General features: G+C 46.7%; 1 protein-coding gene across 1 annotated transcript in view; it reads right to left on the reverse strand.

Moving 5' to 3' along the window:
- Window positions 1-3687: 3687 nt before the first annotated feature.
- KIAA0922 (KIAA0922 ortholog) overlaps window positions 3688-12710 on the reverse strand; it is a 195812-nt gene continuing 186789 nt past the window's right edge. The window contains exons 32-35 of the mRNA XM_011969377.1: window positions 7549-7669; window positions 6123-6211; window positions 4826-4965; window positions 3688-4098 (exon numbers count right to left, since the gene is read on the reverse strand). Coding sequence (XP_011824767.1) covers window positions 3823-4098; window positions 4826-4965; window positions 6123-6211; window positions 7549-7669 — 626 coding nt within the window. The 3' untranslated portion in view covers window positions 3688-3822. The remainder of the gene's footprint in view (window positions 4099-4825; window positions 4966-6122; window positions 6212-7548; window positions 7670-12710) is intronic.

Raw genomic sequence — 12710 nt, forward strand, 5'->3', positions numbered from 1 at the left:
TCTTCTGCCCCGCCTCTCAACACGGGGCCCCCAGCTGCTCCTCCCCACGAGGCTCCCTCCCTCCCTCGCTTTAGACACTGTCAACAGACCGAAGGCGCCCCATGGATGTCTCCAGCCCGGAACTTCACAGAGCTTCAGGTTTGTGGATGGACTGCCTGACTGCCTCTCCACATGGATATGTTGGGCCTTTCACACGGAACATGTCCAGCCACAATTCTCCATCCCCTGCCTCCCACCAGATCCTCCTCAGAGAAGTTTTCTCTTAGTCCAGGACCTGGGTCTCAAGGCCCCACCAGGATTTCTTGCCTTCCTACTCCCCATCAACTCCACTCCGCCAGCCTGAATGTGCACATGTAACAAGTCCACCCTCCAGCATCTCCACAGTCGCAGCTGACCCTGATTTGGTGTTACGTTACTCCTGAACTCCCAGAATCCTTTCTCCACTCAACTGCCACCTGACTTTCAAAAAATTTAAGTCAGATAACATTCTTTCTCACTTAAAAAGCTCCAGTGGGCTGGGCTCGATAGCTCACACCTGTAATCCCAGCACTTTGGGAGGCCAAGGCGGGCTGATCACTTGAGGCCAGGAGTTCAAGACCAGCCTGAACAACTTGGTGAAACCCAGTCTCTTAGCTGGGCATGGTTGGTGCACACCTGTAGTCCCAGCTACTCTCAGGGTCTGAGGTGGGACGATCACTTGAGCCCAGGAGCTCAAGGCTGCAGTGAACCATGATTGTGCCACTGTACTCCAGCCGTGATGACAGTGTGAGATCCTGTCTCAAAAAATAAGAAATGCAGGCTGGGCGCGGTGGCTCACGCCTGTAATCCCAGCACTTTGGAGGCGGGCGGATCACGAGGTCAGGAGATTGAGACCATCCTGGCTAACACGGTGAAACCCCGTCTCTGCTAAAAATACAAAAAAAAAAATTAGCCGGGTGTAGTGGCAGGTGCCTGTAGTCCCGGCTAATCGGGAGGCCGAGGCAGAAGAATGGCATGAACCGGGGAGGTGGAGCTTGCAGTGAGCCGAGATCACGCCACTGCACTCCAGCCGGGGCAACAGAGTGAGACTCTGTCTCAAAAAAAAAAAAAAGAAATGCTCCGATGGCTCCTAATTGCACTTTGAGTAAAACCCATCCTCTTTTTGGTGGCTATAAGGCTTTATAAAGGTGGCCTCTGCCTGCCTGTTCAGCCTCACCTCCTTCCACTGTGGCCTCCTGCCTCAGAGCCTTTGCACTTGCTGTTTGCTCTGCAGGGAAGTTTTGCCCAGGGATCTTGGCACACTGGCTTTTTTTTTTTTCTTTTGAGACAGTCTTGCTGTGTTGTCCAGGCTGGAGTGCAGTGGTGTTGTTTCGGCTCACTGCAACATCTGCCTCCTGGGTTCAAGCAATCCACCTGCCTCAGCCTCCCAAGTAGCTGGGATTACAGGTGCCTGCCACTATGCCCAGCTAATTTCTGTATTTTTAGTAGAGAAGGGGTTTCACCATGTTGGCCAGGCTGGTCTCAAACTCCTGACCTCAGGTGATCTGTGCGTCTTGTCCTCCCAAAGTGCTGGGATTATAGGTGTGAACCACCGTGCTTGGCCTCTGGCTTTCTTTCTATTCAAGCTTTTACCTCAAATGTACCTCTTCACAGAGACTTTCCCTGACCACTCAGAAGGACTGGCTGCCGCCTCCCCCAGTTCATCACATCACCATTTCGTTGCACTCACAGCATGCATCAGTATCTGAAATATTGTTTGAACCTTTTCTTCCCTAACCTTCCCCTTCTGGAATGTGACCTGGCAGCAGGACCGTGTCTGTCTCGCTCTCTGCTGTATCCACGGTCCCGGGGACAGCTCCTAGGAGGTACCCAGTAAATGTTTTTCAATAAAAAAACTTCCAGTGTCCCTATTATTTTAGTCTTAGGGCTAAAGATAACATTCCAATAAAAGTGGAGATTTTTGCTTTCCTTTGTATATATAGTACAATAAAATCTTATTTTGCTTTCTCATATTTTCCTGGTAGGGAAATGAGGATTGATGAAAGTAGAAAAATCAAATAGAACAATAGGACCGAAGCAGAATAACATGTAATGTCTCACTCTCTCTAGTAGGAATGGGAGACCTCACCACCATCCATCTGCAGAACTTCATGTTGATATTATCTCAAACATACTCTGCACCCATCAAGCGGTAACTCCCCATTCGCTCCTCCCCCAGCCCCTGCCAACCACTGTTCTTTGTCTCTGAATTTGACTTTAGATCCCTCATGGAAGTGGGATCACATATTATTTGTCCTTTTGTGTCTGGCTTAGTACACTTACATAATGTTTTCAAGGTACATCCATAGTGTAGCATGTATCAGAATTTGATTCTCTTTTAGGGCAGAATGTTACTCCTTTGTATGGACACATTACACTTTGTTCATTACCTGTTAATGGGTATCTGGGCTGGTTCTACCTTTTGGCTATTGTGAATAATGCTGCCATCAACCTGGGTGTGAAAATATCTACGTCCTTGCTTTCAATTCTTTTGGCTATATGCCTAGAACCTAATTATTTTTAATGTTATTCAATACTGGGGGTGGGGGAGGGGAGTGTCTGCTTCATGCAGATCAGGATTCTAACCTGGCAACAGGACTTTCTACAGGCAGTACATGCCTGGAGGCTCTCCGTGCAGAAGGGCAGCCCCAAGCTTACAAGACACTTGTCTCAGGCCTCCACACAACCACAGCAAAGAGAAGTAAACTCAAAGCAAGCAAACCCTGCATTCCACTCACAAATCACGCCTACTGAACTTCTAATATAAAGACAAAACAAAATATAAAAATAACTTTTTATTAAAAGTTAAAAACATATTCAAAGTTTACACATGCAAATAGATAATTCCACCATAATATGGACTTCTAAGATCAATGACAAGCAGATACAAACTGGTCTGGAAAACATGCATCAGCCACCTAACGTCCCCTAAGTTCCTATACTCAGGGTTAGCCTGCTCACTGGGACGGAAACCACACACTTACCAGAATGTTTCTGCTGCTGTCATTGCCCCCAAGCACTGGCCTGACAGAGGAACAGCCCTTGCCATAAGTGGGATGGAGAGAACAGCTCTAGGGCTCTCTGCTTCATCCCAGCAACACACCAGGACTGGAAAGAATCCCCCGCGCACCCCAAGCAGAGTCCGCCCAAGCCAAGCAACTTGTTAAGCTGGGCTTTCCAGCAGTTCTCAACTGCTGAGCAAGTTCATTTTCTGAAAGCCCCTCAGATGGTTGTGATGCTCAGGGGGAGGAAAACCATAGCAGCCATTTCTTGCTCAACTCCTACCTTCTTAGAAGTCTCCCTTGTTTAGGAGTTCGAGACCAGCCTGACCAACATGGTGAAACCCCGTCTCTACTGAAAATCTCTATTAACTGGATGTGGTAGCACACGCGTGTCTGTAGTCCCAGCTACTCGGGAGGCTGAGGCAGGAGAATTGCTTGAACCCGGGAGGCAGAAGCAGTGAGCCAAGATCGCACCACTGCACTCCAGCCTGGGCGACAGAGCGAGACTCTGTCTCAAAAAAAAAAAAAAAAAAAAAAAAAGTCCCCCTTGTTCAGATTTAAAACATTTGGCATGTCTGACACACTTCTTGACTTTTGAAAGTTCTGACATATGGATGCTTTGCTTTTACCACTGATTTATGAAGTTAAAAAAAATAGAGCACCCAGATTTCATTAAAAAATTTATTTTCATATAAAAGTGCCAAAATATCCACCAATGTCATAATCTATCTCAATAACCAGTTTACACTAGTAATCAAAACACAAGCCTCTTTATTCACATTGTTTAAAACTCCAATTATTTTCACACATTCCCACAGTAACTCGAGTCTCTAGACAGTGGGAAATTTGCATTCCTATTTGCTGTGGTAGTCCATATGTCCAGGTTCATATAGGCGCGAAACGGGTTGAACCCCGGGTAGTAATCCTTGCACACAACCGCTTGGTTTTCCATGTGGGTCGAATGTTCCGTGGTGGGGTTGATGGGGCAGCAATTTTCATACACGTCACTTTGCGGGGCCCAGATGGAACCAAAAAGTCCAGACATTGGAGACAAGCTTCGGGTGCTTGTGAGGTAGGGCTGAAGTGTAAATGAGGGAGGTAAAATAAGTTAAAAAAAAAAAAAGCCTTAGAAAGGTGAATACACAGCAGTGAATACTACAACGGTATCAAGTTACTTGGAAGTTATTAGACTACTCTCAATTTAAATCTGGGTGCTTTAACTCCATTTTTTCTCAAAGGGAAGATTGTGAAACCCTCATCTAATGGGATAAACTTATTTGCAACCCAGGGAAGAACCCACAGGCCAAATACCCTTTATCTGGAAAAAAACAAAAACAAATGTCAAGCGGATGTGAAAGGAGAAGCCGCTGGGCTTCTGAGCAGGGAGGGTGTGCTCACAGGCAGGGAGCTCTGGGACCCTGACCACCCAGTGACCTTCCTGGGACTTTCATCTCTTATCAGTGAAGTAAAGATCAGTGAGTCCACATAAAGACAGCCGTGTCGCACAGAGGGCTGGCCCATGTTCAATTTTATCTACAAAGGGCCATTGCTTGGTGTATTTGGGGGTGTTTTTTCATTTGGGGTGGCCAGAATGTCAATGTCTGCGAGATCCCACCCATCTGATTATTACACGTCGGTTTCCTTCAGAGGGCGGCCAGCCCTGGCTTCTGCGATCTAAAAGAAGCAAGCCAGGCTTTGGCTGGTCCGAACCCAACGCTAAAGCTAGTTGAGACCAGGATTAAGGAAGCACTGGAAACAATTCAGGGCTGCCCAGTGGTTCACAGCACAGGATGCGCAACACTCACCGGAGAGCTGATGAAACTGGCATGTCCCCAGGCAGCAGGCATGTTGGGTGGGGTGTTCCAGGTAGACTGAGAGTTGTGATCAATAAAGTCTGCCTGAACTTCTGCAGGACAAGGGAAGCCATTGGCATAGTTCATGTTTTCTACAAAGAACGGGAGAATATCATCACAGGTAAACATTTTCATTGAGAACTGAATTCTCGCTCTCAGGCAAAAAAGCTTTCGAGGCCTCACCATACTACTGACAAGTTACAGAAGACATAAATACTTGGTCTGTGTGGACCAGGAGAGTTGTCGCAACATCATTCTCAAGATTAAAACTGTTTCTCCCACAACCTGGGAAGCCCTCAACGTGGAAGGTCTTCCTCCGGGCTTGTTTTTCTCTATTTGATCACTTGATGGGAATCTTTCTATTACACAAAATACATTAAAATACTCCTAGAGATCTAAATAGTGTCAAGGTTCTTGCCAGTCTTTAAAATGTTTTTATTACCTGTCATGCCAACCTCAGCCACCTACACATATATCATATGGGCTGATACAGCAATCCAAAACCAAGGACTCCTTAGGTATCATCAAACGTAATGAACACAGACCCTCACAATCATAACAACATTCCCGAAGCACCCCCTTGTGGTTAGCATGGGGCAATGCATGCATCAAAATCTAGGTAAGAATGATACATCCTTTCCCTGAAAAGGCAGCTCCAGTATAAGAAACCATGATTCAACAGTAGTGCACAATAGAGTATTTTCCAGTTGACCAGGGAAATCCTACAGCTCTCATTTTTTTATTACTACAGATGCCTGAGCCCAAGCATCTGCAATTTCCCACAATTTCCCCTCCAAGCTCCTTTCCTTCCTTCTGCAGCACCACCCATGGGCAGAGAAGTCAAGGACATAATAGGATGCAGGCCAATGTTTCTCTTTCACATGGGAATTGACTGCCTAAAGAGAAGAGCAAGCAGCTAAAGCTCCAGCCTCCCAATGGATAACCAACAATGTTACATCTACATGGATCCAAATTACCTAGTTCTACCTAACTGGAAGGACTAAATGGATTAGGGTTATTGTTGAAGCCCCCAAACACCCAAAATTGAGGGCTTTTTGAGGGTCATATAAAATTATACATGGCATCAGTGCACAATTGGATCCACATGAAGCCATTCGACAGTCTACTGCAAGCTCATTCTCAAAGTCTGCTCACTGTTAAAAGGTACATTCTTCTAAGTCCACACACTTCCTGCTTTGACCTTCTAAGAATAAAAGAATGGCATTGGAATTGTCTAAAGAGCCCGTACCTTCTGGAAAGGCATTGTAATCGTTCAGTTCCAATGGACAGTATGCGCTGGAAAACTGGCCTTCGCATGTTGCATTCCAATCAATGAAACTGCCAAAAAAGCAAGCGGTCTAGTTTCAGAAACAGGATGTCAAGACATCAAGTAAAGAAAACAGAAAATGATTTTACTGCCTAGCATCCTAATCACTGTGAATTCCCCAGTTTTGGAAAATAAAAGATGTACTTTCTCAAGTCACAGAATCAAAGGCTTGCTAAGTGCTCATCACTAATGACACACCATCTGCAGGATGAATGGCTGGACTAGGAGCACACTGGTTTTTAACCATGCTTGTTAAGTCTAGAGACAGAATAGAGAGCCGTGGCTTTATCAGCACTGTGACAGAACAGCTCGAATACCTTTAAGTGTCTTTGTGCACATCTGAAGGACTTAAACATGTTCTATTAAAAATGTCCACTCAGAGCAAGACCAACATTCATCTTAGAGAAGTCATAACTATAAAGACTATACTTCATTATACTGCAACCCTACTGCAACCTAGATTCTTATTATAGAAATGAGTTAGGAAATACTATTGTAATAAGCTGAACCAAGAAAATCATCAAATGGATTCTGTGATTAAATATCTAACATTTTCTTAAGACTCCTTAACTGAATGACGTATCAACAGATAGCAAATTTGAGAAACTGCCATTGTGCAACTATTTTTCAATACTCAACTTATTTGATCTTTTAAAACTTTAAATGTGGGCCAGGTGTGGTGACTTCTGCCTATAATACCAACACTTTGGGAGGCCAAGGCAGGAGGACAGCTTGAGACCAAGAGTTCAAGACCAGCCTAGGCAACAAAGCAAGATCCTATCTCTACAAAAAAAAAAAAAAAAAATTAAAAATTAGCCTAGCATGGTGGCACACACCTGTAGTCCTAGTTACTTGAGAGGCTGAGGCGGGAGGATTGCTTGAACCCAGGAGTTCAAGGCTGCAGTGAGTGATAACTGCACCACTGCACTCCAGCCTGGGCGACAGAGCAAGACTCTGCCTCTAAAAAATAAATAAACAAATAAATACAAAGGTAAGTGTGTTCAAGAATAATGCCACAGAAAAATGAACAGCTTTGCTCTGCTAGGAGTTAGGAATTACGAGTGTTTTTTCCAAATCTGCCTCTAATACATGAATAAATCATCTTTTCAATTTTTTAAAAATAATGACAGTCACCAGCTTTATTTCTTTTATTTCCTTTCATCTTTCTCTCAAAGACTGGTTTAGTCCCAGTGCAACTCTAAAAGGCAGAAGGAAACGCACAGCTAAAGCACACCGAGGAAGAAGCCTAGCCCTCATTTTTGTAAGGAAACCCCAAGAAATTGAACTCAAATTCCAACTGCAAGCCCTTAGACTAAGCAAGGCACCAATCAGAGAAGTGAAGCTGTACCTATTATGAACCGGGGCCGGCTCCTGAATCACACAAGGCATGCCGTTCTCCAGGGTGCAGTTTAAGCTGCTTGTCACACATACCGGCAGAGTGGGCCACAGGTCTCCAGGTGAGTAAAGACCTACGGAAGAGAACAAGGCCTGAGTCCACCCTATCCTCACCTGGCCCTCATCCTACCCTTCCTGTGCCTGCTCTTCCCTCCAGAAAACACTCCCTGATGTCACCCACACATGCTGACTGACTCCTTTTGGGATATAATTTCAGGACATAATTCTGAAATACAGCATATTGTTTTGACCGTTTCTTCAGACAGTGTCTGTTGTCTCTTGACCTGGATAAGAAGATGAGATTCACGTAACAAACATTTAAGGAACTACTTTCTGCAGGGCCCCATCAGAGATACTGAGGATACAGCAGTGAACAAATTATATTCAAGTGAGCAAAGACAAACAACAAACAAAGTATAGCATGGCAGATAATGTATGCGCCGTGACGGCAAATACAGCATTTTTTTTTTTTTTTTTTTGAAACGGTCTCGCTCTGTCGCCCAGGCTGGAGTGCAGTGGTGCCATCTTGGCTCACTGCAACCTTTACCTCCCAGGTTCAAGTGATTCTCATGCCTCAGCCTCCTGAGTAGCTGGGACTATAGGCACACACCACCACACCCAGCTAATTTTTGTATTTTTAGTAGAGATGGGGTTTCACCATGTTGGCCAGGATGGTCTCAAACTCCTGGCCTCAACTGATCCGCCCGCCTCGGCCTCCCAAAGCGTTGGGATTACAGGCGTGAGCCACCACGCCTGGTCAAATACGATGATTTAAGATAGGATGGTCAAAGGCCTCAGAGAGAAAACAGCTCCTCAAAGACGCGACTGACGTGAGGAAGTGAGCCCAGTGGGTACAGGGAAGTGCATTCCAGGCAGCAGAAACAGTACACAAAAGCCCTGAAGCAAGGTGTGCCTGGGGGCAAGGTGTGCCTGGGGGCAAGGTGTGCCTGGGGAGTTCAAACAGCAAGGATACCAGTGTAGCCAGGAAGGAGAGGGGAAAGGGAAAGAGCAGGGGATGAGGCCATAGACAGCTGATTGGGAGCAGAGAAGACAGAGCCTGTGGGCCCCTTGAAGAATTTAGGCATTTACTTTGAAGCTACTGGAAGGTTTTGAACAGAGTGACTTCTCCGACACAAGGTTCTAGGGATTTCTCCCATTTCTACACATCTTGTAAGCAGAGGCATTGACAACCTTTCTCCTGGACTATCTTTTCATAGATGTTTGCTAAGCAAAAGCCTTGGAACATGTAGTATCTCTTTCTGGAGCAAAGGGCAGACGTGCTTGTTGCCTATTATAAAAGCTGTGGCATCCCAAAGCTCAGGGTTCTTCTCCTGTAGCACAACCCACTGTGTGTGGCATCCATCTGGGCTGTCTGAGTCACCCCCATGGGGCTCAGGGGAACTCATGCAAAGAGGCTGGTGCTCATGAAGTGGGCTTGCCCCAGCTATATTTCAGCTTTATGTGGAAACATGGCAGCGACCCCTCTAGGGAAACTTTATCTCCCACTCTGCACCTGAAGTGAAGTTGCTGGCTTACTGGACCCTCAATTCCCAGGGGCTCCCTTAAATGCCTGGGCCTGGCTCACTGATGGCTGGGTCGGGCTGAAATCAAGACAGCACCTACTGGGAGGCTGCAGCTGTCCCACCTCAATGCCCACCATGCAGAAATGAAAAGGAACACAGCCATTTTGATCAGTGGGCAGAACCCAAAGTGGTTCCACAGCTCTGGCTAATTCTGCCCTGATGAACCTTGCTAGGTGTAAACAACTCTTAGGCTATTGCCAGTGGCTTAGGTGCTTGGTCTGCCACTTGGGAAGCAACAGATGGGCAGATTAAAGACATTGTTCTCTGGGGCTCTGAAATGTGAAAATGGATCTTGGCTTCCGATTAAACCTTGGAGCCACTCAAGATAGAGATCCTTCTGTTCTCCACTGAGACCAGCTGGAATCAAGATACTGATCAGGTCTGCACCATCTAGGCTGCCATTGTTGTTGCCTGGATGCATCATTGCCCCAGACATGGCAACACTTCCAGCATCACACACCGGGCACAAAGTAAGCTTCCTGGAAGGATAACTGGTTCATGCACATCCTATGGGCAGTAATCACTAGGAGGGAGGTACCCAGTTAGAAACGGCTGGTATGGAATTTGCTGATATTAGCTGAAGTGATGGAAGACAGCACCTGGTCCCTGGAAGGCATTTGGATCAGCCTCAACTCACTGGCTGTGGTTGTTACAAATGACAGAATGGCGCCAGATGTTCTCCTCGCAGGCCAAGGTGCAGTCTATGCAATCACTAATACATCCTGCTGTACCTGGAGTAATGCTTCTGGCCAAGTGGAGAGATCAATACAGAAACTTAAAGAGAAAGCCGTCTGGCTCTCTAAGGTAGACCCTGGTTGTCTATGGGATTTGTTCAGCTGCTTGGGTCTGAGACTCTGGGGCATGGCTGAGGTCAATACTGCAAAGTGGCCTCATCCTGCTGCATAGGCTCCTGTGGACAGCCACTGTTAATAAATGTATGAGACAGACAAAGCAGATTTGGTTCCACCTTCCCTTAGATTAAGAATTGCTTATGGAATGATATACGCATGTGAAAATCTATCAGAAGCCAAGGCTACGTAGAAATAAGAGGTGTGTATGTTGTGAGACAATTCTCCCTGGGTCTTGCAGGTAAAGCAAGACCTTCTTTACTTCTTCTTACTAGAAGAATAGCATTTCTTACTAGAAGCAGCACTGGCTCCTTTATTCTGACCTATCTTTCCCAGGGCATTTGTTATGCAAAGTCTCAGAAGGAAGAGTGTCTCCCTTTGGGGCAAGGCACAAGTTTGCTTAAAGTCCAACACAATAGAATGAATGTCTCCTGCATATACATTTGGGAGTTGTCTGGGTCAAAGAAAGACTCAGACCTTTGAAAGCAGATGAGATCACCAAGGAAGTGTGCACAGACAGAGAAGAGCAGAGCACCAAGGCCTGCTCTCTGGAGGGCTCCAGGGTCATGAGGTGGGGAGATGGGGAGAAGCTGGGTCAGGAACCTAAGGTCTACCAGCCAGAACAGAATGTCCAATGTCTGTCACAAGTCAACATGGGGACTGAAAAGACTTAACCAAGCACTCAGCAATGTGCAAAACAGCACGGCTTCAAAAAAGCAATGGTGGCAAAAGCCAGATTACAGGGGTTTCCAGGGAGGACAGGAGGAGAGGAATTTGAATGGGCAACTCAGATAATTCTTCAAAGGAGTCTCCTAACGACAGGGGCAGAGAAACAGAGCAGCCACCGAAGAAGGCAGTCAAGAGAGAGTTTTGGCTATTGTTAAATTTTTAATGATGGGAAGTATTATAGTAGATTTGCGTGCTGATGAGAATGACCCATTAGAGAAAAACCGATGATGTGGGAGGGAATCTGCAGGAATACCCTTGGAGAGAAGGGTTGCGCTGACAATTCTTCCGGCTGCAACAGGGGAGAGGCGGAGAAGGGCATGACACGGTGGGCAGGTGGAGAGGGCAGTGGGAGCTTGCTGAAGGCCTCTAACCACTTCTCTCTCTTCCAGTAAAGCAAGAAGCAAGATCAAGTAAAAGAATGAGGCAGGAGGCACTGGAACTGTGGTGACAGAGGGGCAGGGCGGGAGGACACAGGCACTATGTGAAGTGGGTGCTGGGGAATCCACAGAGGCAGCTGGCATGGAGAATGCTGCTCTCCAGTTTCAGTTGCTTGCACAGGAGCAGGTGTGGCACTGGGATAAACCATGGCTGGGGCTTTGCAATAAAGCAACAAAGGGAGAGGAGTCAAGGAAATGATTGTAACAATGCATCAGGTCATTTCAGCTGGGCAAGAAGCAAAACATGGCTGTGAGGGAGTACAAAGGTGATGGGCCCACGGCTTTGCAGGCCACAGACTGTGGACAAGATGTACTCTGTCAGTGGCGCCAAGGTAAAGGCGCTTGAAGTACACACACAAACCTGGGTTAAGACACCAAACTGCACGTACACCTCCAACTGCCAGCAAAGCAGAATGGCATATGCTGAAGGGCAGACGCTCGGAGTTTTTATTCTTCCTCACCATTAAAATCCTACCTTTCTCTATTACCCCACAGAAAAAAAGGCAGTACCATCTAAACCGCCCCCACATCTTGCCTTTGCAAATTATGGATTACTGAATTTTAGATTTTTTTAATTGAAAACACTTATTTTAATGGACTAGTCACTAGATTCGCTATTTCTGTTGATAACTGCCCAAGTCCAAAATGCATCCAAGGAACAACATAAAGTCTTTCGCTTTCAAGGGTTAAAATTCTCCAATGTGCAGAGCAGCTTTTAAATTCAGCATTAAATTCTATGACCAAGAGCAAGTATGTGTATTAAAGACAGAAAATGAAGATCAGGTTTATCCTGCCATAATTTCTGACCCACGTTAGGCAAGAAAGAAGCCCTAGAATCAAACAGGAAACAAAAGCCAGAGAGAGGCAGAGGAGGAGGAAAACAGAAGAAAAACGAGGGAGGGCTGGAGTTCACCTCCCAGCAGAGCCCTCAGGAAGGAGCGGTTTCTCTCCCACCCACTCCTATTTCCAGGTGCCCCCGCAACAGCCTTCTCCGCAGGCAGAAGGTCTCAGCCCCGATGCCTGAGCAAGGCGGGTCCCCAAGGCTGCTGAGGCTAAATTAACAGGCTTCTAAGACAAAGTGAGTTGGGAAGGAAGGGGAGCAGGCCAGCAAAAGTGGTAAGCAGGTGAGGTGCTGCATCCTCAGCCTAGGCACCCTCCCCAACCAGCCTCCTTCCCTTGGGCCACGCATCTCCCTTCTGTACTCTTCTGTTATCTCTGACTAGGGAAGGGTGAACTAAATGCATCAGGAGTCTGCTGTGAGGGGCCTGGGATGATTCCAGGGCATGGGGCATCTGTGCCTCAGCTGTAGGGAGGGGGTTCAGTATCGATGCACAAGGTCAGCTGGGGCCCCAGTGATGCCCATCCACAGAGCAGGTGCCTTCCTGATGTGTGCACGTGTGGCTTGGAGAAGGGGCTGGTGGGGCAACAGCCCTGTCCCGCCTGCTCTGCCTTCTCAAACTCATCAGCCAGGAATACGGATAGCACAGAACCCTTGGCTGATGTCCGCAACAAGAGGTA

This window comes from Mandrillus leucophaeus, unplaced genomic scaffold, assembly GCF_000951045.1.
Source record: "Mandrillus leucophaeus isolate KB7577 unplaced genomic scaffold, Mleu.le_1.0 Scaffold888, whole genome shotgun sequence".
NCBI classification, from domain to species: domain Eukaryota; kingdom Metazoa; phylum Chordata; class Mammalia; order Primates; family Cercopithecidae; genus Mandrillus; species Mandrillus leucophaeus.